The sequence below is a fragment of the Coffea arabica genome, chromosome 5c (genome assembly GCF_036785885.1).
Source record: "Coffea arabica cultivar ET-39 chromosome 5c, Coffea Arabica ET-39 HiFi, whole genome shotgun sequence".
In the NCBI taxonomy this organism is placed as follows: Eukaryota; Viridiplantae; Streptophyta; class Magnoliopsida; order Gentianales; family Rubiaceae; genus Coffea; species Coffea arabica.
In genome coordinates, this window is record NC_092319.1 from 47,949,559 (window position 1) to 47,977,545 (window position 27,987).

General features: G+C 36.7%; 3 protein-coding genes and 1 long non-coding RNA gene across 4 annotated transcripts; 1 reads left to right on the plus strand and 3 right to left on the minus strand.

Annotated features, from left to right (window-relative positions):
• The first annotated feature begins 172 nt into the window (after positions 1-172).
• Positions 173-16,940, plus strand: LOC113737871 (uncharacterized). Its single transcript, XM_072050154.1, has 26 exons — positions 173-575; positions 710-819; positions 2,290-2,641; positions 3,255-3,409; positions 3,775-4,014; positions 4,815-4,924; positions 5,017-5,094; positions 5,184-5,290; positions 6,363-6,460; positions 6,544-6,659; positions 7,650-7,753; positions 7,832-7,909; positions 8,040-8,118; positions 8,338-8,506; positions 8,849-8,919; positions 10,552-10,632; positions 10,724-10,794; positions 11,160-11,256; positions 12,622-12,681; positions 12,956-13,010; positions 13,180-13,580; positions 13,661-14,472; positions 14,526-15,609; positions 15,705-16,277; positions 16,361-16,419; positions 16,651-16,940. The coding sequence occupies exons 3-26, from the start codon at positions 2,295-2,297 to the stop codon at positions 16,838-16,840; spliced, it is 5,235 nt and encodes a 1,744-aa protein (XP_071906255.1). The 5' UTR covers positions 173-575; positions 710-819; positions 2,290-2,294; the 3' UTR covers positions 16,841-16,940.
• Positions 16,941-17,563: 623 nt separating this feature from the next.
• On the minus strand, positions 17,564-21,416 carry LOC113738051 (DNA-directed RNA polymerases II, IV and V subunit 9A). The gene is made up of 4 exons (XM_027265213.2): positions 19,999-21,416; positions 19,736-19,811; positions 18,450-18,608; positions 17,564-17,875 (listed from the first exon to the last, which is right to left on the minus strand). The coding sequence occupies exons 1-4, from the start codon at positions 20,025-20,027 to the stop codon at positions 17,795-17,797; spliced, it is 345 nt and encodes a 114-aa protein (XP_027121014.1). The 5' UTR covers positions 20,028-21,416; the 3' UTR covers positions 17,564-17,794.
• Positions 21,417-21,557: 141 nt separating this feature from the next.
• On the minus strand, positions 21,558-22,639 carry LOC113738050 (uncharacterized). Its single transcript, XM_027265212.2, has one exon. It carries the CDS (start codon positions 22,637-22,639, stop codon positions 21,827-21,829), a length of 813 nt encoding a protein of 270 aa, XP_027121013.1. The 3' UTR covers positions 21,558-21,826.
• A 2,122-nt stretch (positions 22,640-24,761) lies between these two features.
• Positions 24,762-27,241, minus strand: LOC113737981 (uncharacterized). Its single transcript, XR_003460006.2, has 2 exons — positions 26,874-27,241; positions 24,762-24,958 (listed from the first exon to the last, which is right to left on the minus strand). It is a non-coding gene; the product is annotated as an uncharacterized lncRNA (long non-coding RNA).
• Between the last annotated feature and the right edge of the window lie 746 nt (positions 27,242-27,987).

A 27,987-nucleotide genomic window follows, 5' to 3' on the forward strand; every position in this document is an offset into this window, starting at 1 on the left:
AGTCTTCAGAAGAAAGTCATCTGGAATTTGAAAATTATATAGCCTTGGTCCTTTTGGTCGTTTCTTTACAGAGTAAAAGATTTTTCCTCTCCTGAAAAAAAAAAATAAGAAGGCATCTTTTCGGTGGGCCTTTATAGATTCATATAAAACGACGCCGCTTGCTCTCCCCCGCACTCTCTCTCTCTCTCTCGCTCTCTCTCTCTCTCCTCTTCTCCTTGTCTCTATACAACTCTCTTCGTCATCAAACTACAGACCTTCAATACAACATAGACACAGAGCTCCCTCCAAATATATCTAAAAAATTAATTATAAATTGTAAAAAAGGAATAATTTCCTCCTTTTTACTCCATATTTTTTTCTCAAAATTCTTATTTGTCATAGTTATTTGTGAAATTGTTCAGACCTATTTTTTTGTGGATCCCTTTTCTCGGTTTTACCTCAGTTTCACTCAACTTGCAGAATACCTTACCGTTTTGTTGACAGACAAACTCCATTGCTGTTAAAATTCAAAATTTCGGACTCTGGAAATTCAAATTGTCGCTGGGACTTTTACTTGAGCTTTTTTCTTGCAAATGGTAGATCTTAAATTGGGAATTTTTTAGTGTTCTGAAATTTGTATGTGATTGTTTTCTGTGGACGTTTGAACTTTTGAAAAGTTGAACTCTTTGGCTTTGTTTGTTTATTTATTTTGTTTATTTTGATGGTACAGTGAAACTCTTATGGCCTATGGTCGGTCAGGGTTTTGGCAGAACCTCGTGGCCAAATTTCGGGTTTTTGGTGATTGCCCTTTTAGTTAACAACCTTAAAGCCTTTAGAAAGGTCAGTTTTTATTGATTTTTGGCTTTATTTTTGAAGCGTTGTGCTTATTCTGTACGTCCTGCTGAAAAATTGTTCTTCATTTGGGAATAGCTCGACTACAGAGCATATCAGGATGTGGTTAGAGGGTTTTTTTTTGCTCAATTCTGTTTCAATTATAATTGCTCCCTGATAATGTGTATTGCCTTTGAAGTGGAAAGTTATGAATGTCAGTTCATGAATTTAGGGTTTCAATTGTAGGGTGACCTTTTTTCGTTGTTCTTAATTTTTTTGAGAAAGCTTACTGCATTGGGAACTCAAATTAATATGGCTGCACAGTAGGGAAAAATGCAAGAATGTAAAAATTGATAGTTAGGGCTATAAATTCTCCATTAGCAAATTTCTGGGGTTTCTTTCAGATCTTTATTTTTCTGAACATTCTCTCTTACATTCTTCAGTTGCTGAGATTGAAAATTGCAGTATGTTGGTAATGTGTATTGAAATGGTTGATGTTTAACAAATTTTAATGCCGACATTAGGAATCTTTATTTGTGGAGTGATATTGTCAGTGAAAGAGTGCAATGTTTTATGGTCAGTGTCAAAGAATAGGTGAAGTTTTGCAGAAACACACTCAGAGGTCCTTTGGATGTGCTTTCCATGAAATGCTTCCCAAATCAATGGGCTTCAAGTTTTAAATCTTTCAAGAACTAATGCCAAAATAACTAACCACGACAAATAGGGCTTGGGAAGACATGGAGGATGCAACAGAGGGTAATCTGCTCGAGTTACAACAGAGGGTAGATGTTATTGGTCACTATGTGGAGGATTTATGCTCCATGAAAAGTGGTCTAGCACAATGAAACAAGTGTGTTGATCATGCACAACATTGGAAAGATAGAGTGTGTTAATTTTTCTCTCAGCTTTGTTGGCTTGCATGGCTGATGTAATGTAGGCAGAAGAATTTTGAATTTTGGTTGCTATTTGGGAAGCATGGAAATGTATGGATTGAGAGTTTAAACTGTTGATTTGATAGATGATTGAGAGGTTGGCAGAGGCAGATTTCATCAGATATGGCGAAATTGCATCTAACTGGAGCTACTCATTCTCTGTGTTTTTTCCCTACCAAATATTTTGTTGGCTAGAATTTAGCAATCCAGAGATTCTGTTTGGGATTGAAAAGGAGAAGGAAGTATTATTTGGTTAGTCAGAAGACACGAAATCATTTTTTAAGAAGAAAAGCTTTGGGGATCAGTAACATTCATAGAGCGGGTGCAGCTTTGTCAACCAAATGGATGCGGATGGTTTTCTGATCACTCTGAAGTGATAGGGTTTTCTGATAAACAATTGTTTCAAAGTTTTTCTCTCGTGTTTTGAAATTTATTGTAGAAATAATGGCTTTGTTTTATTTTGTGTCCACTTTGTTTGATGGGATGCTCCTAGGCTAACCTATCTTGACCGCATATTGGATTTTAATGCATGATTATTGCTTAACAGGATACATGGCTCTTCAGAAATACGTCCCAGGTGGTGATGCGCCTTTGGTGATTAAGAAGTCATTGAGTTTTTCCAGCAAAGCAAATGTAAAAGCTCAATCTGGAGATTCACAAACACGAACAACAGAAGCTGATGTAGATGTTGACTTCAGGGAGATCTATTTTTTGATCATGCATTTTCTATCAGCTGGACCTTGTCAGAGGACTTGTGGGCAGCTCTGGAATGAACTTCTTGAGCACCAACTTTTACCTAGAAGATATCATGCATGGTATTCTAGGAATGGAGCGCATAGTGGAGATGCAGATGATGATGGATTGTCTTTCCCTTTGAGTTATATTAAGTTGGTGGAAAGGTGATCTATATATATTCTATTGCCCTATGATAATGTGTTCATCCACTTTTTTGTAAAAGAAAAGAAATAGTAGAAGTTGCATGTTTGGGTTGATTAAGTTTCACCATGGGTCAGAATTTTATTTTGAGGCACTAATGGATGATAATTCTAGATTGAGATATGCATATTATGTCCTAACACATGTTTTGTGCTTACTGAGTGAATATTGATCTTGATTTCTGTTATATTGCTTGAAATAACACCATGCAGTACAATGATATAATGCTGTAGGAATGAAGGTTTTAAGTGTTTCCAATATCATCCATTCCTTCCTTCTGGATGGTATGGGTTCAGATTCACATTGTAGAGGTGTGAGCTTGGTGTAGAAATTTACTTATCCGGATGTGGCCAATGGCATTAGGCCCACTCTCCCCAGTCCTTCAGCCCACCCTGTCCTCACTCTATTTCTCTGTAGACTGGAGTGCAAAAGGAATTTTGAATAAATATTGAGGGAAATAAATTGTTATAGGCATGATATAGTTGTTTTGAAGTCATAAAAAATGGTATCTCTTTTTTTTGCTTCCTGACTTTCTGTATGAGATTTAATGCCAGATATTGACCATGAATTTGTTAGGTACCCTCACGTTGAAAAGGACCATTTGGTTAAGCTTTTGAAGCAACTAATCCTCAATGCTGCATCTCCTGCTCATGGGGTGGTTGACAGAAATGCTATAAACGCAGCTGCTGTCCCTACTCTCTTGGGAACCAGTTGCTTTTCACTTCTGAGCAGTATGTGACCTGGATAAGAAATTGTTTGATTCACTTTTTCCTTTATTATTTGTATATTGGTTTTGCTCAATGTTGTATTTGTGTTCATTAGCATCTCCAGAGTGATTTTAGAGAGGCTTGCAACCTTTAATTTTAACTAGTATTTTATTTGCAAAAGCTTTTATTTCATTCTTGAGAAAATGAGTCATGATGATCAAGTAAAGATAGAATTCTGACAAGATTGCTTAAGAAGCTATAATGCTACAGAAATGTATGATGATGGATAAACTAAAAGAGGTTGTAAAAATAGGCTCCTGCGAAGATCTCACTTGTTATTATTTTTTCTCATTTATTGCTTTTGCTCTCTCTCTCTCTCTCTCTCACAGGTGAACAAAATAAGGCAAATGATGAAGTAAATCATCCCCCAAGTTACATGCGTTGGCCTCACATGTTGGCTGATCAAGTTCATGGACTAAGTCTAAGGGAAATTGGTGGTGGTTTTTCCAGACACCACCGTGCACCCTCTATTCGTGCAGCTTGTTATGCGATTGCAAAACCATCCACCATGGTGCAGAAGATGCAAAATATTAAAAGAGTTAGAGGACACCGTTATGCTGTTTATTGCGGTAAGTATTTCCTTGCATTAGTTTTCAACTTCAGGTGGATGCTGCAATGATAATTATACGTCTTGGAGGATTTCCATGTTCCTAGAGGTGCATTGTTGAGATGTTTGCATTCCCTTTCTAGTCTCTATCTTTGATGATTTATGTTTCTCTCTCTTTTTCCTTTTTTTTTATTTTTAAATTGGTTCTTTCCCATCATGACGATAGGTAGGATGATCTTGCTGAGACATCTCAAGATAATTGTTTATGAGTTGCCCATTTGGGATAATTAAGAGTACCTTTGTGGATAATTTGGAGTTATGACAAACCAGATTTATTTAAAATGAGCTTAGTAGTTTCTATTTTTTTGAATTTCCTAGCCTTAAAAGAGACTGAATTAGAAGGTGATCGTATATGCAGGTTGTATTCTTTGACAATGTTTGCACTTTGGATTGTACTTTTGCAAGTTATTGCGTGATAATAGCCTTTGGCATTTAAATTTCTAAGGGCCAGATTACGGTTTTTGAATTCAGACTCTCTAGATGTCAAGACCTTGCAACATAGGTACACTCTTTAAGGAATTTATTGGCTCTGGCTTTTCAACACATCTGTCATGGTGCTTTTCTATACTGCATTTTCGTGTCCTGTTATGTCAGCCACCTGCAATGCTTCTCGGCCTCCCTTGATCCTCAAGCGTGCATCTCTATGTGTTTGCTTCCCTAAATTGTTCATCCTTTTTGTATTTGCTATATGTTTATAGCTAGCTTATTAGAGACAATGTTGTGTCTTGTTTTCCATCTGAATGAATTAAGAATTCCTTTCAGCCATTTTTGACCGGTCTGGGAGATTTGTCATTACTGGCTCAGATGATCGACTTGTTAAAATTTGGTCAATGGAAACTGCATATTGCTTGGCCAGCTGCCGAGGACATGAAGTATGTTTAACTACAAGTATTCAAGGTACATTGGTTCCATGTCATTCTCCATTTCTTAGATTTGACTTTTGTACCATATCACATTTACACAGGGTGACATCACTGACCTCGCTGTGAACTTCAACAACAGTGTGATAGCTTCTGCGTCAAATGATTGCATCATACGTGTTGTAAGCTTCTATTTGGGTCAGCTATTTAGATATTGTGATGTCTGTTGTTGATTGGTCATTTACATTGTTGTCATGTTCATGTCGGGTAGTGGAGGTTGAATGATGGCTGTCCAATATCAGTTTTGAGAGGTCATACCGGAGCTGTTACTGCTATTGCCTTTAGTCCAAGACCTGGCGCCTTCTTTCAGCTTTTATCGTAAGTCTTTTGGTTCTCATCTTTTTGTTGGTTTTTCAGGTGTGCTTTTGCACCAAATTGAATAATGAAGCTTAATCTTTTTACATCAAGAAAGATAGCTATACATCAAGAAAGATAGCTAAAAAAAGAAAAAGGAAAGCTTTGAGTTCAGTTGAAACATGAGTAATTAAAGGTTTCAGTAGTTGCTCTAAGTGGGTGAATGGAAGCCCTCGGCAAGTTGGATGCTATTAAATGTTGAACTGTCATTAACATAGCCTTGATAGAATCAATACTCAGGAAGCCAATTGTGGTCTCTAAATGTCCTGGAAGCAGGAGGGTGGCTTCTCATCTAATACAGTGCTCCATATCTTTATAGGGCCAGATGCCTTTTTATACCCAAGTTTTTTGTATAATCTTGTCTGTTTGGATACAGAAAGGGTTCAAAGGGGCTAAATATATGCAGGTAAAATATCAGAAATCTGTCTACAGAATTTGATACCGAGAAAATCAACCCGGGCATCTGGTGACTGGTGTTCATTAAAATGGTTAATTAAAAAGTGAGCGGAAGAGAATCTCTACACTGCCTTGCATTAGACTTTGTATTTGAGTTCCATTTAACATGCTAGTCTCAGTTTAACTTGGCTGAGATTGTGTTGTAGTTAAAGAATGGAAACTTAGTGGCTGTAAAAGTCACTTTATTAAATCTTAAGGGAAAATCCATGTAAAAGTGGTGCAGGGTTGAGATTACCTGTTTATTCAATGAGGTCTGATAGCTGTAATGGTGGGGAAACGAAAAGCCCTTGTCTCCTCGTATTATTGGATAATATCTCCAGTTAAGGAAGTGAAAATTATTTTAGAAAAACTAAATGAAAGATGAATGGAGTTAACTGCTCAAACATGAGTTTGCCATATCCGTGCTATTAAACATAATTATATTTTCTCCTCTGCAATCTAAAACCTTCCTATCTATTGCCTTTCCCCACATGGACAATGTTGAGTTCATATTATGTGGATTTGGTCTGTGTAAAACATATATATCTTTTTTATCATATTTATACTGACTATATTTATCTTTATTTTACGTGTATCATAGGTCCTCTGATGATGGAACGTGTCGTATTTGGGATGCTAGATGCCCAAACCCCAAAAGTACTCGTGTATATGTGCCAAAACCTTCAGATCCTGCTCCTGGTTAGTTTGTGCTTCTCTGGTACTAAATGAAGTTGGTCAATATTGTATTATCAATTATCTTACACAATGTCTTAAATGCTTAGGAAAGAACAATGGTCCTTCATCAAGCAGTGCCCAACAAAGCCATCAGATCTTCTGTTGTGCTTTCAACTCTAGTGGAACTGTTTTTGTTACTGGAAGCTCAGACACTCTTGCAAGGGTATACCTGAATCTATAGCTATCAAATTCAATTGATTTTACATTTAAACAGACCCAAACTCTCCCACAAATAATTGGATTTGGTCCTGCATATATCCAATTATTCATTGGTTAATTAAGGATGGATTTTAGTCTCCTACATCCTGTTATCTCCCAATCCCGCCCACCCCCCCAATTTTCACAAGTTTCCTCATGGTGTTGTCTCCAATAATCAAATTTGCTTTTTCTTTGTTCATTTCTTCTTCTTCCTCCCCTTACTTCCACAGCCTTAGTAGCTTCCTCATCCTCTGTACATCACCAGCAGGTAATCCCACTGTCAGTGCCAGAAGCCATCCCTCACGACCTCTGTATGGTCTCATATTGTGATAGAAACCAATCCATTTTTGAAACCCTCCTCAAATCTGATAATTTTTACTTGAAAATATGCTTACTGTGCTGTACTCATTTTAAGCATCCAAAGTTGCAAGAACCATTTAAAGACTCACAAGTCAAGATTTTAATAACCCGGAAACTGAGTTAATTGAATTCAAAATGCAAAAAGTCCAAACAGAATTGAAACAGATTCCTAGTTTCCCATTAGGGATTTAACCATCATCAAAATCACATGACAGTCCCTTACTCATAACCCAGTTTGACGAAAAGTGTGTTTATTTGCTATTTTTGTGCTTTATTCGTTTTCTTTCTAAAGCATTCAGAAGTTGTGCATGTCTTGTGAGTGGTAGGGAAAAGTTGATGGGTCATATTGACTAATTGGATGACTTGGGTTGAACCCAATTACACCTATCATCTGCCAAAACTCCTGTAGATCATGATTCTTTGCTCAATCATTCTTTACTGTAACTCTCTCTGTTGTTCCTTTGTTGCAATTGATGACTTGTGGATGTTATTACAGTTGATTTAGTGGTAAGCTGTATTTGTGTCTATATATATGCATAACTCTTGCAGATCAGCAAACCTTATAGTTTCCTTGTGTGAACGTGATTTTCTCTAGGTTTGGAATGCTTGCAAGGGCAATGCAGAGGAGTCAGGACTACCTAATCATGAGATGGATGTTTTAGCTGGACATGAGAATGATGTAAACTATGTCCAATTTAGGTCCGTCTTCCCTGATACATTGACTGTGATCAATGAATTAATCTTTGTCATATATAATCTTTTTTTCTCATCATGCAGTGGCTGTGCTGTGACATCTAGATTTTCAGTCTCTGATACTTCAAAAGAAGAAAACATCCCAAAATTCAAAAACACTTGGTGTGTACTCATGTCTTGACAAAGAGATGTAGATAGTCTATTTGCCGTTTAGAATATCTTGATGAATTATTGTGTTAGTTTAGATAATTGCATTCTTTGCGTTAGGTCCAATCTAACTACTCTCCTTCAGGTATAACCAGGACAACATCGTCACCTGCTCTCGCGATGGCAGTGCTATCATATGGATTCCAAGATCTCGTAGATCACATGTGAGTTTGTCCAAGTTATTTTTTGTAGTAATTTGGGGAAACAATCCTTTTCCTAGCCCTCTCATTTGCTAATAAAGGACAAGCTTTTCATTCTTTCTCAATTTGTCAGCTTGGCCAAGAGATTTCATTTGAGGGGCTAAAGTAGTGTTGCTTTATATACTCCTTTATATTGTGGTTTAATGAATTTTGGCTTACAGTCCACTAATTTTCTAATTTTAGGGTAAAATTGGCCGATGGACACGGGCATATCATCTTAAAGTTCCGCCACCACCTATGCCACCTCAACCACCGAGGGGAGGTCCTCGTCAAAGAGTTCTTCCAACTCCTCGTGGTGTTAATATGATAGTCTGGAGTTTGGACAATCGGTTTGTCCTCGCTGCTATCATGGGTATGTTGCTCGTTGGTATCAATGTCTTTCTGGAGTCATATTTTTGCACTTTCCTGCCATCTAAATTGTTTTGCACTTGGTTCCCATGAAGTTGACCCATGTGTGTTTGCTTCACAACTTTGAAAAATGGAGGTTGTTATTCAACAAAGGTCTTTGGCAGTTGATCTTTACTTTTGAAAATTGTTTTTCAAGAAAATATAATCCTGCATCCTGCTCCAATTTCCCTGTGCATAATGGAGGCTCTAATATTTAGATCCCTAATGTTGTTATCATATTATTCTCTACCACGTCTAGGTTCTATAAGATTGTTTGGTGCAGAATGATTTCTTTTCCATGTGGCAGATTGCAGAATATGTGTCTGGAATGCTGCTGACGGTAGCTTAGTACATTCTTTGACAGGCCACACTGAATCAGTAAGCCATTTATCTCTCTCTCTCTCTCTCTCTCGCTTTGTGCCTAGTGTAGTTTTTGGACATAGATGCAAACTCTAGAGTTTTTGCTGCTATTTAGTGGTAGATCTTATATTTAAATGATAACTAAGATAGAAACTATATTGCATATAAATGATAAGACACCATTTACATCTTGAACTTTACACAAATAGTGGATCTGTGTGCTTTGGTATCAAAGGTGTACTAGAGTAAAGGGCGCTTTAACCATTCAGCCATGGATGCTTAGCGGGGGTGCTCGCACATGGTGAATAACCAAATTCCAATTGAAATGAAATCTTTAGGATAAATCAATGCAATTTAGCAGGAATCAATGAAAGGACATCAAATCAAATCCTGGATTTTCGAATTGATAGATATAGTGAGAGAGATCAGGAATTCTCACTATTTCTTAGATTCATGGAGCCAATTCAATTCAGTGGGATCTTTCATTCACTTTTTTTTTCCACCAAGAACGTTTTATAAAACTCTTCAACAGCTGAATTTGGAGTATCCTACTTGCATGCCGTTTGCAGGGTTCAATAAGCAATCGATATTTCATGATCAAGGGTGTAATACTCTTTGTGGTAGTGGTCCTTATATATTGTATTAACAATCAAAATATGGTCAAAAGCAAAAATCTCTATTTCATAGGACTTCTTCGTATGCCTGTGAATTCCATTGGAATGAAAAATGATGCATTGGAAGAATCCGTTGGGTCTTCCAATACCTATTGAAAATTTAGCAACTGTTTCCCATTTATTACTATTACACATATATATCCTCTCCAGTTGTTTTTTAATTTTTATCTTTATTTTTAATGTGTACATGGTTCTCATCTGAGGAATTCCAATTTTCACTGATGAAGACTTTTTTTGTGACAATTACTTTGTGATATATAGGCTTTATTTACTCATTTAATATTTTTTGAATTCTGAACACTTCGTTGGCTCTTTCTTACTGAATTGCTCAAGTCAGTGTTGTAGTGCTGGTGAAAAAGTTTTATTACCTCTGGATCTTTATTGGTTGGCTGGTTAATTGATAAATTTTTTATTTCTTCAGTTTAGGTTTAATAAGTTCGCCAACCAAACAAAGCCAATATGATGTGCTACTTGATCAAATAGTCTCTTTTTTTTTTGGGAATGTCGCATTTGCTTTTCATTTTTGATTGTCTTACTATGTTGTTTTTAAAATATATGTATGCTAACAGGAGGTTTTCATTTCATATGCAATCATTTTTATTGCATTGTCTTTCGCTATGAAAGTAATCTGATTTGCATCAAAATAACTGTTATTTTATCTACTTTTTCAGGTTCTTGCTTGTGCCTTGTATATTTATAAAATTTCAACTCTCTGTTCACCTATAACATTTGTATGAATAATCGAACTGTGAAAACATGAATAATTTGAGATTGGTGCCTTTGGTGGAGAGTTGTTAAGGTCCTATGAAGATCTAACTTCATATGCTAAATCCCCTGTCCTGAATCTTTCACTGTATTTCCTGCCTATGCCCTTGTCCTGTTACGTGGCATCTCTACAATTTATGCTTTGCTTCATTGCTATTTGTTGCTTGTCTTGTCACCGAGCCACACCTGACAGTCGTCGTGATTTTTGCAGACTTATGTTTTAGATGTTCATCCTTTTAACCCTCGAATAGCAATGAGTGCGGGATATGATGGGAAAACGATTGTCTGGGATGTAAGTATAAACCGGATGGTTTTGACATCTCTCAATTGTTTCTCTTTTAGGCTTTTCATGCTAATTCGTGTCTCTCTCTCTCTCCATGTAGATATGGGAAGGCACACCTGTTCGTACTTATGAAATTGGACGCTTTAAGCTGGTTGATGGAAAATTTTCTCCGTGAGTTAATGAATTTTACAGCTTAGTTCCTATTTTCCCTTCTTTGGTTATTGTTTTTTGGTTTGGTGGTATCTGTTCATTTATCTTTAGAGTTGTAAGTAGTCAAAAGCTTTTCTGCATGTTGGGATGTTGTTTAAAAATGCCTGTGCAGTTTGATCAGTCCATTGAGTCTATTATGGCTTCTGGAGTTATGTGGTTCATCTGTTGAATGCATTGGAATGAATAATTAGAATGCGTCTTAATTTAGTTGAATTTATCATGGAAAAGACCAAAAATCCAGTTCTTTGAATCACTTCTGAGATCCATGCTCATATGCAAAAGGCACAAATTATACAGTATATTGGTCTAAATGAAACTTTTTTCAGGGATGGAACATCAATTATTCTCTCTGATGATGTTGGCCAACTGTATATACTTAGCACTGGGCAGGGAGAATCCCAAATGGATGCCAAATATGATCAGGTATGAGATCATCACATCTTTTCAGTGGCATGTTTGGTAATACTAGTTTGGGAATACAAGCGTTGCATGGTGGAATACTCAAAAGTTTGGGTCTATGGTGATTATTCTGGTCTTTGCTGCACCACTGGATTGCTGCATTTATCACATTATTAGTTGCTATGGTGATTAGAGAAGTCATGGCGCCCGCTCAGTGTTGCATGCCAAGGAAATAATCAAAAGAAAATGAAGGAAATTTGGAAAACAATTTAAGTTAGTTAAAAAACTACCGAAAGTCTTAGACCCACAATACTTCAAAGAAATTCTACTACCTTAGTAAACTTCTTCAATCATTAAATAAAAAACTTTTGTGTAGCATTTCCCAAACTTTTCCTATGTCCTACTATTAGTTAAACTACACAATATATTAAAGGAATTCACATATTCACCTAAGTACTTATGCTCTCTTCCCTTTTAGTTAAAAATATGGCTACCTGGTTGATCAGAAAAAAACCTGCGTCTACTTATAAGAAATCTCAAATTGACATGACACCAAAGTCTTACCGTATTCTACGGAATGAGAATGGGAGAGTAAGAACCTGGAATTGGTTGTAAGTTTGGACTTGTTCTATGTCTTTAGTTCTTCTTCGACTCTATGCTTGTGTTCAACTTGTTTTTGTTTTTTTCTCTTTTTTTTCCCAATTTAAAAATTGAGCAAGTCTTTTCTTTTTATAGGAGCCTAAAGTAGTTATCTGTGATCCTATAAGATTTACTCTTTCATACTATTGATGTCTGCTGCCTTGTTTCCCCTCCGACTTGTTTAGTTATTTTCTCTTTTTCCTTTTTTTCTTGCCATTTCTTTATCCCCAAGATGTATCACCTCTACTTGTTCAACTGATCTTCCATGTTTTTTTTTTATTCTACTACAATGAAAAAACAAATTAAATTCGTTGTTGGAAATTTTCCTTTTCGTTGTTTTTCAAGAAATTATTTTTCTTTTCTTGTTTAATAATGTTTAATTTCTAAAAGTCATTGCTCAATAATCTTATTCCAATTCAGAGTCTTATTACATTAGGAAATTTGCCTTCTACTTCTAAAACCAAAAAACAATGTCGCTGTTTCATAAATAGCCCCAACAATTCTAATGAAAGCATTCATAATTGGAGACACAAGAAAGTCATTAAATTTTATTGTGAGGGTAACTCTGGGAAAAAAATCTAAACACCCCACTCTAACTCCCACATTAATTTGGCATAGGCACGTGTGTGCACGCGCACGTACGTGCTTGTGTACTCAGCCTCTAATAGCAGGGTACAAGGCCATTCTTGATTTCATTGCCTTTACTATTCTGTTTGATGAATTGGTAATCTCCTTTATGTCTGTTTGCAGTTCTTCTTAGGGGACTATCGACCACTTATTCAAGATACACATGGAAATGTTCTTGACCAGGTTATTCGTTACTTCTTCTTCTGCATTTGTTACCTTGTTACTTTATTTTTTTTACCATGCTTCCTTTGATTTACTTCTCAGAGTTTGTAGAGGGTAGATGACAGACAGAAAAGCTATTCCTCTTCATTGGTTTTTAGTAATAATGATTGCATGAATGTGATATTTATTTATTATGATATTTATAATGATTATTAATTGATTTGCATAATAGAGGATTTTTTTTTGTTTTATTTTATCAAGGACGATGATGATGACTTCTAGTGATTTTGTATAGGAAACTCAGCTTTTACCTTACCGAAGGAATATGCAAGATCTTCTTTGTGATTCAGGTCTGTTCTTTTCTTTCTTCCCAGATGATTTTCTTCATCTTAGTTTGTTGCTTATCAGTTTTTTAAGTGCAGCTTGTCTTAGATTTTCCTAATTAAAATTCCTCTTTGTATCGGATAGAAAGTAAAGAGTATATCTTAGTGCTGGTTTTCGATGCATTCTTTTTTGCAGCCTTGCTTCCGTATCCTGAGCCTTATCAGAGCATGTACCAACAACGGCGGCATGGAATCTTGGGCATTGAATGGCGCCCTTCTTCTGTAAAATTTGCTGTTGGAGCTGATATCAGCCTGGACCAAGATTACCAAATGCTTCCCATAGCAGACTTGGACGTTTTGATTGATCCACTTCCAGAGTTTCTAGATGTTAGGGATTGGGAACCAGAAATTGAGATACAAAGTGATGATACTGATTCAGAGTATCATATAACTGAGGAAATCTCTTCTGGAGGGGAACAAGGAAGCTTAATTTCTGTTTCTTCTGGTGACCTAGAGAGTAGTGGAGATGACAGTGAGGCTGAGGATTCCCATAAAGATGGCCTTCGAAGGTCAAAAAGGAAAAAACAGAAGGCCGAAGTAAGTTTCTTTTCTCATCTTATTTCTTGACAGCATATTTTGGGAACAGATAATGACATCTTATTTCTTTAACTACCCAGATTGAGGTCACTACATCTTCTGGAAGACGTGTTAAGAGGAAGAATCTGGATGAATATGGTGATAGTTCCCTTGTAATTAGTCGTAGTAGAAAATCAAAACTTGGTCGTAAAGTCTCAAGGAAAAGGTCATCGTTATCTAAGTCTTTACGACCTCAGAGAGCTGCTGCCAGGAATGCTCTTCATTTATTCTCCCGAATTACAGGAACATCAGCAGATTTAGAAGAAGAATATACCACTGAAGGTGATTCATCAGGAACTGAAACCATACTTGATGATTCAAGCATTGTCAGTGAAGACTCGGATTTATCTTTGCAAAATGAAGGAGGAGAGAACTTGAAAGGAAAACAAATTTCTGTCGATCAGTCTGAGGATTTGGATAAACGTGATCTCCGGTCAAAGCTTAATCTAGATGCTGGAGCTAAGAGAAGATTAGTGTTAAAATTGCCAAACCGTGATGCAAGTAAATTTTTAACTCCAAAATATGGTGTCCCTGAATCTGAAAGCCAGCGTGTTTGTGCAGGCCCATCATCTACAGCTCCTACACCTGCAGATGAGGGGAAAAGTTTTACACACGATCACAAGTACCCTGTTAGTGATGGACATGGCAGTGAAATGGATAAAAGCCATACAGGCCAACCTGCAAAGATTCAACATTGTTTAGACTTGCTTGAAGGGTGCAAAGAAAGCAATATTGGTTGGGGAGGGGTAAAGACTCGCACTTCTAAACGTTCAAGGGTGGGTGAATCAATGTCTTCAGTTGCACATGCTGGATCTATTCCATTTCTTGATGGACACGACAAGACAGAAAAACCGTGCACACTGGGAATGAAGTGGAAACAATTTCATCTGCTTCTGCCTTCCAAAGCGGAGGTAAGGCTGATGAAATGATTGAAATAAACAAGGATGAAGTTAGTGCCAGCATTCTTAATAATTCTGAAGCTAGGAATATCGATTCAAATTCATGTTTGATTGACTCAAAGGACATTGAAAAATCATCATCTAAGCAGGTGATTGATGGTAGAACTGGACTTTCCATTCAACTTACTAATGGGAAAGATGACAGTTTTAAATTGCTAGAGAAACCTGTCACAATGCCAACAAAGCTGCGCATTAAGTCAAGAATCTTTATTAGTGATCATGAAAGCTCTGGAAAGATAGAGGGTCAATCATCATTTGAGGGTTCTGGGCACAATTCCTGTTGCATGTCTGAAAGTTCAGACATTAGGAAGAACTCAAGTTGTGGCCCTCTTGTCAATGAAGAGACCAGACTACCTAATTCAGAAAATGGAATCCATGATCAGGTTGGTAGGTCTTCCAATTCTGTGTTGCTGGACTTGCATCAGTTGCCTCCTCAAAATAGGATTTTCAGTGCTGTTTATCGAAGGTCAAAGTCTCTGAGGGGTAGAAGTAATCAAGAACATGACAACGGAAATGGAGCCAGTACTTCAGCTGGAGAAGATCATAATTTACATGATGAAAATGAAGCACTGACTGAAGGTGTCAGGAGGCCAAGGTCCATTAGATTGAGGTCATCAGCTGCAGATGATCTTAGCACAGATGACGGAAATCTTTTGCAAATTGAAGGGGTAAGAAAGGCAAGGTCCATCAGATTGAGGTCAACTGCTCGTGATTCAAACTTTTCAGGCAGCAAGAGTAAAATTAAGGAAGCCCATGGTGCTTCATCAAATACTCCACCTTTTGCAGAAAATTCTTCAGTGAATCGAGATGATAACTCTTATGAAGAACAAGGAATGGGTGCAAAGGTTCCTGTTATGGGATTAAGACCGACCAGAAACAGAAGAAGTAGTTATTATGATCGTGAAGCTAGTCCACCAGATAAAAGGAAACCAATTCAATCAACAAGAAGTTCATGGTTATTATTGTCAACACATGAGGAGGGCTTCCGGTATATTCCCCAGCAAGGGGATGATGTTGTGTATTTGAGACAGGTTAATTTGAGTTTTCATTTAGTAAATTATTGTAGATTGGTATACTCCTGGTATATATTCTGTCTTCATTCTCATGTGCTTTGCTGTTTCCTCAGGGGCACCAAGAGTACATAGCTTACAGCCATTTAAAGGATTTGGGCCCTTGGAGTACACTCAAAGGCCACATCAGAGCTGTGGAGTTTTGCAAGGTTGAAGAGCTCGAGTACTCAACAATTGGTGGTTCTGGCGAGAGCTGCTGTAAAATATTACTTAAATTTGTAGATCTGGAATCTAGTGTAGTTGGTAAATCGTTTAGACTGGTTTTGCCTGAAGTGACTAGCTTCCCTGACTTTCTTGTTGAGAGAAGTCGATATGATGCTGCCATTTCGAGAAAGTGGACTTCTCGGGATAAATGCCAAGTTTGGTGGAAAAATGAGGGTGAGGAAGATGGTAGTTGGTGGGAAGGCCGGATTTTGGCTGTAAAACCTAAATCTCCTGACTTTCCAGACAGTCCATGGGAAAGTTATGTGGTTCAGTACAAAAGTGATCCCAGGGAAACACATCAACATAGTCCTTGGGAGCTGTATGATGCTGATACACATTGGGAGCAGCCTCATATTGATGTAGATATTAGAGACAAGCTGCTCACTGCTTTTGCCAAGCTGGAGCGATCTGTGATTAAGAATCGGGTAACCATATAAATTCTCTGCTGGATAGGAGCATATGGCTTGGTTTGAATATGGAATGTTCTGATGGTTTGTTTGATCTGCAGGACTACTATGGGGTGCAAAAATTGAGAGAAGTTTCTCAAAAAGCCAGTTTTATTAACAGGTGCGTCTTTGAAATTAATTTTAACATGTGATCATGGAACTGGAACTGCTTGCATTTTTTATCACTAGTTGTATTGTTACTGGTGAGGTCCATGGAGTAACAGTGAAGAGGCCATCAAGCCCTCCATCTTTGCAGATGCATTAATGGATATCTTGATTGCAAATCCAATGTAGATTGTATTGTTATTTTGTTGAAGGTCACACTGACAAGTATTTTAATGGAGATCTGCAGGTTCCCAGTTCCGTTGTCTCTTGAAGTGATCCAGAGTAGATTAGAGAACAACTATTATAGAAGTTTAGATGCAATGAAGCATGATGTTAAAGTACTGCTGTCAAATGCCGAGTCCTATTTCGGAAGAAATGCTGATGGTTTAGCAAAAGTTAGACGTTTGTCTGACTGGTTCACACGGATACTGTGCTGATTGTAGTTTTTGGGGACACAATTTTGTAGAAAATTCATCTGACATTAGGCTTTTAGGCCAAGCTGGTCATCTTGTATATATACATTCCTCTTTCAGTTTATGATTTGCTCTCCCTCATTTCGTTGGCTAGGATAGGGCAACTCCAGCTAAAGAGAAAATTGGTTTGCCTTTATATGGTTGATTGTTTAGGGGAAACTAATTTAGGAATCTATAATTTGCTGGTTGTTGGAATGCTTCTTCCAACGAATGCATTTTTGTATGTTTTTGACATTGAGAATTGGCATCAATTGGTACAATATTTTTAACGTTTCTCTATTGCTTGTATCTTGTATTGGCGTGGTTCAATCACATTTGCATGCAATACTTCATTGCTTTGAGCTTTCTGGTTCAATTAGATTTGCATGGAACGCTTTTTTTTCGGTGAGCTTTCTCGTTCTGTTTTACTTAGGGCACCAAATGTCCAGGGTATGTGACTATTCTACTTGTTCAGTGTGATCTATTTAAGCTTCATAAAAGTACCTTTTAAACGCTGATATTCAGGCTTAGTACAAGAACTTAACTGATAAGAGATTTTGTGGCCTATTACCGTATTAACCACAGGACAAATGGGAATATCCAGCCACGACCGCTTACGATTTTCCCCCTATATAATATGGATTCCTGCTCAAAATTCCACCCGGGTAAAACTTATGGGCGGTAGTTACTAATTTCCATCGAATCATGTGTTCTAAAATCTTATGCATAAATCAATGTTTTTACCCCGCTCCATGCTAAGGATAAAAACTAGTTGCTGATCCAGAAAGTGAAAGACTTAACCTAGATTTCCAGTACAGAATTTAAAAAGAGATAACTGGAAAAGTACACTGATTCATACCGTCAGTCTTTTTCCTAGAATTGTTCTATAGCTAATCCAGCAGTATTCTTGGCAACTATGCCACTGGTTAGACATGAATTTCAATCTCTCCACCTGTGACCACAGTTTGTGTTGCAGCAAACAAAGAACAGCGTCATACCCTCTTCCCCTCTAGCAGTTGCCTGTAAAATTGTTGAACAATGAAAATGTTAAAACATCATTCAAGCATCAAGAGTTCGAGAAATCTACTACCCATACTACTATTTCTGACTACACTAGGATTAAAACACCAGGATTTTTAGCATAAATTTTCTAGCCAACAACCTTATAGAAGCTTTCAATTTCTGGTCAAGAATTGAAACAGTTTGGCTTGTTCCTTAAGATCTCAAACCAAATTAATGCAAAACAACCGAGAGAGTAAGCTACAGTCATATTGACTCCACATATATATACAACTCCTTATATCACCAATCTATAGCAGCCATAACTGTCAAAATCTAAAGAAAAGGCAATATGCATTTCAACCTCAGGAATTGATATCAACATCACATAAAACAAACAATCTTTAGAAGGGAAAAGCACCTATTTCTATTAAGTCAAGCCAGATGCAAATGCCCAGACCATGCAACTCTTGAGACAAAGACATCAGCCAAGCTCAAGCGCGTCACAGCAGAGACTTGGAACAAGCAATATGGAGCGGCAATAACTAGTAAAGTTAGCCGTATAGTAGCATGAATCTGAAGTTAAGAAAGTCACCTGAAAGAAAACAGCCTCTCCATGACCACACTGAGCACAGTGCACCGACTTGGTACGTGGAAGGGTTGGATCAGCAGCTACATCCTGCAGGACTTGGGTTCGCTCTCCAACACTATGGTGTATTTCATTTCTGTAAACACAATTGTTATCTGCAACCTCCTATACAGAGTCAAGAAGATTCTTATGAGGTAAAAAATGACCCACTTATTACTTAGCATCCGGTAACTCAACTCAAGGAAATGATAGCTATCCTTTCTCTAGATCAACTAACATGTCCGCCGACATGGTGGTGGAAGGACAAAGCAGAAAAACCAATCAACAAATATTTTTCACCCAGAATTTCAGGAGTTCATTCATCATATAATAATGTTTATTTTACCAAGGGAGACATATAACAGCTACAGTAGAAAGACAACAGTATTTAACATCACTTGCAATTAATATTGCACGCTAGCTAATATTCTGGTTAATTACTTACTTGAAGCAGTTAGAAAAGTGAAAATATGCGGTGTGAAGCAAGGCCACTTGAGGCAGAAAAAATTTAGTCAAAACATACTTGGATTGTCAAAAGTGATTTTACTCAAATAGAGTTGGTCACTGGAGCAAGGTAAAACAAGAGATTCTGCATTACATAGGTCAGCCTCAATGACCCCATACTAACCAATAAGAGCCACCCAAAAAGTTACATAAAGGAACTGAAATTTAAATTGCTGCAAATTCAGCAACGAAAGCCCTTGGAAGGCAAAGGGGTCATTAAGAAAAACCCTCCTTTATTTTACAAAGATGGATGGAGAAGCAATGAAAGATATGGTTATGGTAACATTGTTCATCCATGCTTCATTGGAAAAAGCAATGTGAAAACAGAGAGTTATTCTGAGAGAAAAGTTCAAATCATGATCTCAATCCAAAAAAATCAGGGGAGCTTGCCTATAAAAATGGTTTTTTTTTTTTTTTCCATTCTACCGCACCCAAATACCAGTATGAAACTACTTTTCACGGAGATGTGAAACCTCCGGTTGCCCGTATTTTCCTAACTAGCTTGACTGCTAGACTCAAAATCATAACTATCTTGCTTTAACAAAATGCTACCAACACTATTAAAAAAAAAGATAAAAAAAAGGTTGGGAAAGATAAAAAAATAAGCTGTACGAAGGAATGAATTTATTTTACACAATCAAAGACAGCTAACAGTTCTGATTGAATTTAAGCATAAAAACTTACCAAAAAAAGAATTTAAGCATAAAAACAAAAACCCTGAACCCTTCGAGATAGGAGGGAACGGAAACCTGGTGATCACAGTTACGGCAAGCGTAGAGGAGAATCTTCTGATCTTTGTCTTCCTTCGGGTACAGAATGTTGTTGCTACATTATTAGCAAATTTAAAACAAAACAAAAAAGCCCATATTAGCAAATTTATCAATTTAATTGAGAATTTAATTATATAAGCCCAGACAAACAAACGAACGTAGAACACACACATTCACACAGTTAATTGACAGATAAAAATAGAGGAAGAAAAATAGGTAAGAGCGGATCAATGTGGACTGACCATTCACGGCAAAACTTCATAGTACTCATCTTCTTCTTGGGAGGAGGATGTTGAATTGTCGATTGATTGAAGCTTAACAAGTTTGGGTTTTCGCGCTCGAGTAGGAGAGCCTTCTTCTCTCTTTATCCCCTCTCTCGGCTGCCTATGGAGCTTTAAATATGACCGCCCGCCCAGCAGTCGCTTTTTAAGTTTGGTTTACTCATCAAGTACCCTCCACCCACTAATCTAAATAGTTCATAAAATGGGAATTAGCTTTATCAAAGTAAAATCAATGCACATCATAGTAAATGTTGAATTGTTAAACTTGAGTAGAGCCATAGAGAAATTTAACATTTTATGAAGGTAAATTTAACAATCTCCCAAAAGAAGATCGAATAATTATCCCTATTTTCGAATAAAAAAATTGTATATAAAACATGACAAAGAATAGTTTATAAGACAAAATATATGCGTCAACTAAATACAAACTAGAGATAATAAGTATTTATAAAATACACGTATACATGTAGGATTCTCTATAAAACACACGACATGTATACATATAGGATTTTCTTACCAAACTTAATCGGATAACCTATAATCCATCAGTAACTCCTTATCAATATATTCCTCGTTTTATCGAAGAAACCCAATCGAATAATTCATCAGTAACTTCTTATCAATACATTTCATGTTTTATCGAAGGTAATACATTCGTCGTTTAATCAACTTATCTATGATGTTGAGTATTACACCCATCGTTTAATCGGATTGATCGAGTTGAATATTCGTGAGTATTGAGTTTCACCTAACCCATTACCGACTCTAGATTTCAAAGAAGTCTTTTTTTCTAGATTATTTTTTTCCCTTCTCTTCTCTTCCTGCTTTCCAGAAATTTCGTTTCCTTTATAAGAAAATCATGAAAAGGCTTCTTTTTTTCAAAGAAAAAAACAAACACAAAAAATGCTTGGCTTTGCAAGTTTATCTTTGAATGACTTTGCCGTATTCGAGTAACTATAGCCCTCATTCTCAAGTGGAACACGGCCGGCAAAATGGCTGAGAATCAATAGGCAAAATTTTTAGTTCTTCCACTAGAACGAGTCACTGTTTTTTTTTCGCGACCTCAGCGAATGGGAATTTAAAGATTGTAATCCATCCGTACCATGGTCCTCTAAAGTCTAAACTAACCACAAGAACCCCCATCACCTGACGGACTTAATATACTGCAAAGAACATACTGAATTTTGGTGTGGAGCCTCGCGTATCAGTTACATCTGCAGATGCAGCTTCTACTTAGTCTCTCCATGAAAGCACATTTATGAACCCACGCAGATTGGAAAGACATTTAACTTTACTCCTATGCAGCTCCATCTCGAGATATGAATCAGCAGAAAAAAAGCCATAGAATTGCTTCCATTCAGCAATGCAAAGTAATCGGCAGAAGTTTCATGCCCGATTCACGGCACAATACTAGATAAACGTAATACAGAATCAAGGCCGACAAATTATGCGCAAGATCTGCTTTCAGAACCAAAATAAAGAAGATTATAGAGAAAATGGAAAAAGTGCATATACTAGGATAGCAGCAGAACACAAGCTTACTGTGGATTAGTAGCCAATCACTAGCTTCACCAATATTGCCCTGTTGCACAACCAAGCAAGAAACTAGAATTCAATAACAAGATAGCTAAATTCTTACAACCAGAGAATAAGAGTCATACAACTGAAAAAAGAACATGTAATCATCCAATACTTGTATGGACTTCCAATATCATTGACGCTTCTTTCTCAAACTGACAACCGAAAAAGCAGACACTAAAATCAAGAAACTCCAATCAGCACGGCCACCTCAATGCTTCCTGCTATGCCTCCTGCTCCTGGAGCTCCTGCCCTTTTTCCGGCTGCTTCTTTCTTCAGAGTCAGATTCAGAGTCGGAGAATGAATCAGATCCAGATTCAGAGGTTGAACTATATCTGCGGTGCCTTCTCTTCCTCTGCTGCTTCTTTTTCTTCTTCCTCTTCCTCCTCCTCTCTTCCTCTGAATCTGTGGATGAACTGTAACTAGTCTCACTCTCACCAGAAGAATAATCAGACCCTGTCACAGATGATCCGCCACTATCAGACTCAAAAACTGAAGCCTCGCTATCGCTACCAGATTCTGTATCAGACTTGTGCTTCCTCTTGGTCTTCTTAACCTGTTTATCACTCTTCCCTTCCTTCTCAATATCAGGGTTATCTAAATCATAAGAAATTGACACCTTCATCCTCAACTTGGGATTTTTCAACTGTTGCGTGCGAGAAGGTCGTGAAATATAGACCCTTTCATTCTTGCACTCATATGTCCAATGCCCAGTTTGGAAGCACTTCTGGCATTGGGAAGCTGCCCCAAGAGTAGACATTGAACTCTTAAGATCCTTCCTTTCACCCAGCCTAACTTGTTTCTCGGTACTCATCAAATACATCTGCCTCTTAGCTTCTTTCCTTTCTTGCCATCTACTCGGCCCTTCCTCTTTCTGCCCATAGGCATTCACGTTGCGTGCAGCCGCAGCAGCGGCACGCTCAGCTTGAGCTCGGCTAAGACCCTTTGCAGCTGATAATGCTGCCGCCTTGATTCTTTCAGCGGCATCCTGAGCACCACTTTCCTCTTTGTTACCCGATGACATATTTGTATCCTTTCAGACCCTCACTCCAACAAATTCTTCTACTCACTGGATCCAGACAACCAAAAAGAAGGGGAAAAAACTGATCAATTCCTCTGATGATTCTAACTAGCCGAAATAAATTTGAAACAAATAATTCCAGGAAAAGTAAAAAATTGCGAAAATAGGTAAAGTTGCGAAGCATTAGAATCTGGCAAACAAGTGACTGAATATGGATAACAAATTAATGCAAAATCAGCTAATATCAGAAGGGCTTCAAGGAAAAGTCAAAGCAGCTGCACAGCATACGAAGATCAAGTAGAGATGGTAGTCAAATTGTTCAGATAGTAGTATTTATTCGCATGTGTCCTAAAACTAGCGGATTTGACTCAGTTATGCCAAAAAAAAAATTATATTCCAAAACTGAGATATAAAACTTTCTGCAAATAAAACCCTAAAAAAACAAATCAGCCCCTAATTATATTTCTACACAGAAAAGACTTAATAATCAGTGATTGAAAATTCATACCAATTCTCGTATATATACAGACTGGCTTGCTTTCCGGTGCTTCCGATTTGCCCCACAGAGGAAGAGGCCTTTGGAGAAGAAACGCCGCGGTGTCGGATGGCCGTCGTGGTCGGGCGAACATATACTCTATAAGTCTTTGGGATAATTTCAGAAACCTCCCCTAAGATTTCTTCTAATATCACTCAGTTGCCTTGAGGTTTTTTAAATTTTACTTACCTCCCCAATTCGTTTGACAAGACTAAATGTTCCTATCAAAAGTCATGAATGACAACATCACCCTTGCTCTTAATAGCTACTTAACCAAAAAGCTAAAATAAAATAAAATTTTTAAACCAAAAATGTAGATTAAAAAAAATTGCTATATAATAATGGTCAATATTTCTTTTATATCGAAATCATGATAGAACAACAAAGGACGTAGGTAATTTAAAATCAACCACTTAGAAGGATTTTTTTGAGTAATTAATACTTTGAAACATTTTGTGAATAGTTATGAGGAAGTTAAGAAATTTTTTTAGGAAATATGTTTTAATACATGATATAGTTTAAGGGTGTGGTTGATACAACTAAAATTTGAAAATTGAAATCTGAAATCTAAAATCCGAATACATTAAACTATTGAATTGTTAAGTATTGAATCTAATACATTTGAGTGTATATCACATTCAGTGATAAGTGAATAATTTATCACTTATTTTTTGAAACAAGTTTTACCTAGAAAATTCAGTATTGCTTAATTAATTCAGATGTGTAATTTTTTTGTTATCAAACGCATTTAGACATGTTAAAATCTGAATCCATTAAGTAAAAATATTGGATTAGATTATCAAATGAGACCTAAGTTGTATTGAGAACTAAAATAATCTGTTCATATGGGTAGTTTATAATATAAATCCTATTTATAGAAAAAATTTTATAAACAAGTCAAAATTAAAAAAGATAATCAAAAATGATCTAATGACCAAATATATGTTTAGAAATATCCCTTTATTGTTAAATATCATGCATTATATTAGATAATAATTGGTGTATATCTATAAAATGATTCGTTGTTGCATTTATTGTAGCTTATATTTTCATATTTTTACTTTTTAATCTTATTTTAAATTTTTATCATAAATAGGATAACATAAGGATAGTGTTGGAACAAAAGTTTCATCTTTTTTGAATTTCTCCAAAAGAGCTAAAATATTTCAAGAAATGTCAATTCAAGGGAGAGAGGTAAGATTTTAAAAACTTAAGGGGTATTGAGTGATATTATGTGTAACAGGGAGGTTTCTGAAAGCTACTGGAAAAGTTTCATCTAGTGAATTAGCGCATGGTACTATTATTTTCCCTTTATTTTGAGTTAGCCTTTTTTTTTTGGGGATAAATTACACGGCACCCCCACTTTTGCAGCTATTGTAAATTAGCCCTGTTGATTTTTATTGAGCTCAGCATATCTTTAGACCTATAAAAGAATCACCTTCACGAATTCATATTTCAATTTGTTATAACCTCCTCCTTATACCTCTTCCAAAAAGCTATTGTATATTTAATTGCTATTGAAAGATAACGTTGAGAGGATAAGCTAAGACTAATTTTTAAAATTTATCTAATTTCCATCACGCCATCATATCTAAAATTTCTGTCAAAACAAATATATTCCCAGTCAACTTTGGCTAAAAAGTGCCACGGCTAGAATCATAATAAAGTATGTAATACAATAAATAAAGGTTTTCACTCGTGAAACACCCTATTACACTCTGAAAATGCTACACCTATACCGATCCCGACTCGAAAAGCTGTGGTGATCACACGCGCAGCAGGAGAACCTGCAATAATATATTTAAAATCAATACAATTTCATAAATATGTGAAGAGATGAATTTGATAGAAAAATTACAGACACTCACTAAATAGTAAGCCTCCCACAACTACCCCCGCAAGCGAGCCATCAGCAACCCTCCTAAGGGTGAGGTCGAAACAATGGTCACACCTAGGGGTGCTGTCGAGTACTACTCGAGCTCGACTCGAGGCAAAATAACTAAGCTCGAGCTCGAGCTCGAACTACTCAAGCTTTTAAAATTCGAACTTCAGCTCAAACTTGACATCAATTTATGGAACTCGAGCTCGAGTTTAATTAAATGTAATTAATTCAAATCAAGCACAATCGAGCTTATTCGAGCTCAATCAAACCTAATCAAGTTCAAGTAATAAAAATTAATATTTTATATATAATTTTAAATAAAGGATATTATTGACATTTCACAATAATAAAAATTAAAATATATATTATAAAAAACTAGATAGAGCTCGTCGAACTCTCGAGTATCATATTTCCAAGATCGAGTTCTACTCGATAGCTCTAACGAGCAGCTCGAGCTCGAGATCGAGCTTGGTCAACCGAGCTCGAGCTCGAGCTGCTGACCAAGTAGCTCGCGAGTTCGAGCCGAGCTACTTGGTTCAGCTCCAGCCCTAGTCACACCTCTCAGCTACGCCAATTTACAGAAAAAATCGCAATCGTATAGTTAATGATACGATACAAATCACAGTTATATAGCCTTAATTTACTTGCTCTTACTTACTCTGGGGTAATCCCCGTGGCCTTGCTTTACTGTAGTTCATCTATTAGATTGACAAACTTTTTTAACTTCGCACTAGATTTGAAATCTCCAATTTAAACTTAAGAACATATTTACTTACCTTATTCCCGAGTTTATAATGTTTCTTAATTGTCTCATAGGATTTACACAAGTCCTTAAGGGTTTTTGACCTCATAACCTAACTTAGGATTCAAGTATAAATTTTCCAAATTCAACTCACCGTCAGTAAAACAAACATATCTTGGCTAGAAAATTTATATAATATTTCTAAAGATTACAGCAGAACTACACTAAAACATTTTAAACTTTATAGAAACCATTAGAATTTCCTTCAACCTGTCACTGAAAAATGTTTGGCCTTGAAAACCTTCCTGCCATCCGAAACAAGCTAACAATCAATAACTTTAAAGATTACTATAAATCGTTCATTAAGAGTTTGGCCTTGAATGGTTTATTAGCAAATAGTCGTATGGTTCTAATTTCAAACGAAAGAAATGGCATTCAATTTAGACTATGAGTTTCGAATTTCCACAATTAGGCTCTTAATCATTGAAAATTTTCCAGAAACTTTCCTTTTCAAAACCTTATTTTTCTTCCTTCATCTCACAATCAAAGGCCACTTCCATCACCTACCACCTTCTCCTCCGCCTCAGGAAAGCGGCAGCCACTACTTTTGTTGCTAGCAACCACGATGTGTCTTTTGTCTCATACTTTTCCAATAGCTTCAGCCACTGGTTGACTCACCGTGGGCGGCCGGTTCTGCCAGTCAACGATGGCTTCCTCTTTTCTTTTCTTTTTTCGGCAAATTTCTTTTTCCTTTTTCTTCATTTCAAAAATCCTAGTTCCCTCTTTACTTGCACCGGCCCTTTCCTAGCTTATAACTCTTCCTCTTTTCCTCCTAAGCCGATCTCCCTCTCTCTCTTATTCGTCATTTCATATATAAGAAGAAAACAATTTCGAGCAGAATATACTTAACTGAAAACCCAACATCTTTGGCAAGAATACTTCAGAAAAACCTGGCACTTATGCTACAATGTATCCCAAAAAAAAAATTAAGGCCCTCTTAAGTTAAAATTCCAACCAATACAGCTACCAACAACACCAGACCCATTATAAATGTGAAATAAAGAAAATAAAACATTACCTGACCGATTGGTTGAGTGGAAGGAGCGGCAACTTCTCTGTTCATAAGCACAATATCAAATTAGAGATCAAGAAACCCAAAAACGATGAGCAAAAGTGATCTCTCTCTCTTTTTCGGGAAAAGTTTCTATATTCACAAGCCATTAGCGGCTTTATTATCTCCTAGTTCTTTCATGAGCTGAGCATGCTTCAGAATTGCATCCTTGTTCGAAAGGTGGAAGAGGAACTAGCTACAGGAGGCTGAAAAAGCGATTTGAGCAGTGGGAGGTACCATTTTTGGGTTAATTTTTTCTGGGGCCTGTTTTAGATTCTGCAGAGAGAACCCTTTTTACAATTTGAGCTAACTGTCTCGGAAAGGGATGAGGAGGGATGATTGAGTTGTTGTAGTGGAACGGGAGAATGTATATGGAAACTAAAAGGCAATGTTTTCAGAACCGGACCGGACCGGCCGGTTGGACCGCGAACCGGCCATATCACCGGTCCGGTCTAATGTTAAAGTCGGAAGTCCATGGAGAACCGTTGAAACCCGGACGAACCGTGCGAACCGTTAAGAACCGTGAACCGGCGATTTATGGAGAACCGTTGAAACCCGGACGAACCGTGCGAACCGTTAAGAACCTGAACCGGCGGTTTTTTAAATTCTTCAACAAAATATCAAGAATGGTGTAGCTAAGATTCGAACCTGGGTCTCCAAGTTTAAATATGACAATCTTACCGATAGACTGTACTTAAGTTTGTTGAGAATTCTACTTGACTAAAAAATATATTAAAACATCAAGTTCTTCTCTTATTTTATTTTTCAATTTTTTCTTCTTAACCATTTTTAACCCAAATATCCACAACAAGATTTTCTCAAGTCTTCACCATTATTATCAGGTTATTATCTTTAGCAGATTGTAAACAAGTTGAAAATTTCAACTTTTCTTGTTTTCCAACATTTTAGTAAGTTTAATTTTTTTTCTTTTCAAGGTTTTTTTCTATATTATTATCTTTAGTTGATTTTTTGCATTTTCTTCTTTTTCCCCTCAATTTTCATATGTTTCCCTCATTTTTGTTTTATTTTTATTCGATTAATTAAGGATGAAATTTTTGCAAAAGTAGTGCACATCCGTGTA

Coding starts and splice junctions, on each gene's coding strand:
- LOC113737871 (XM_072050154.1), top strand. CDS start 2,295: ATGGCTCTTCAGAAATACGTCCCAGGTGGTGATGCGCCTTTGGTGATT. Junction 10,795..11,159: donor GTTGATGGAAAATTTTCTCC/GTGAGTTAATGA, acceptor AACTTTTTTCAG/GGATGGAACATCAATTATTC. Junction 14,473..14,525: donor CACGACAAGACAGAAAAACC/GTGCACACTGGG, acceptor TGCCTTCCAAAG/CGGAGGTAAGGCTGATGAAA.
- LOC113738051 (XM_027265213.2), bottom strand. CDS start 20,027: ATGAGTACTATGAAGTTTTGCCGTGAATG. Junction 19,812..19,998: donor ATGAAGTTTTGCCGTGAATG/GTCAGTCCACAT, acceptor CTAATAATGTAG/CAACAACATTCTGTACCCGA. Junction 18,609..19,735: donor GCCGTAACTGTGATCACCAG/GTTTCCGTTCCC, acceptor GACTCTGTATAG/GAGGTTGCAGATAACAATTG.
- LOC113738050 (XM_027265212.2), bottom strand. CDS start 22,639: ATGTCATCGGGTAACAAAGAGGAAAGTGGTGCTCAGGATGCCGCTGAA.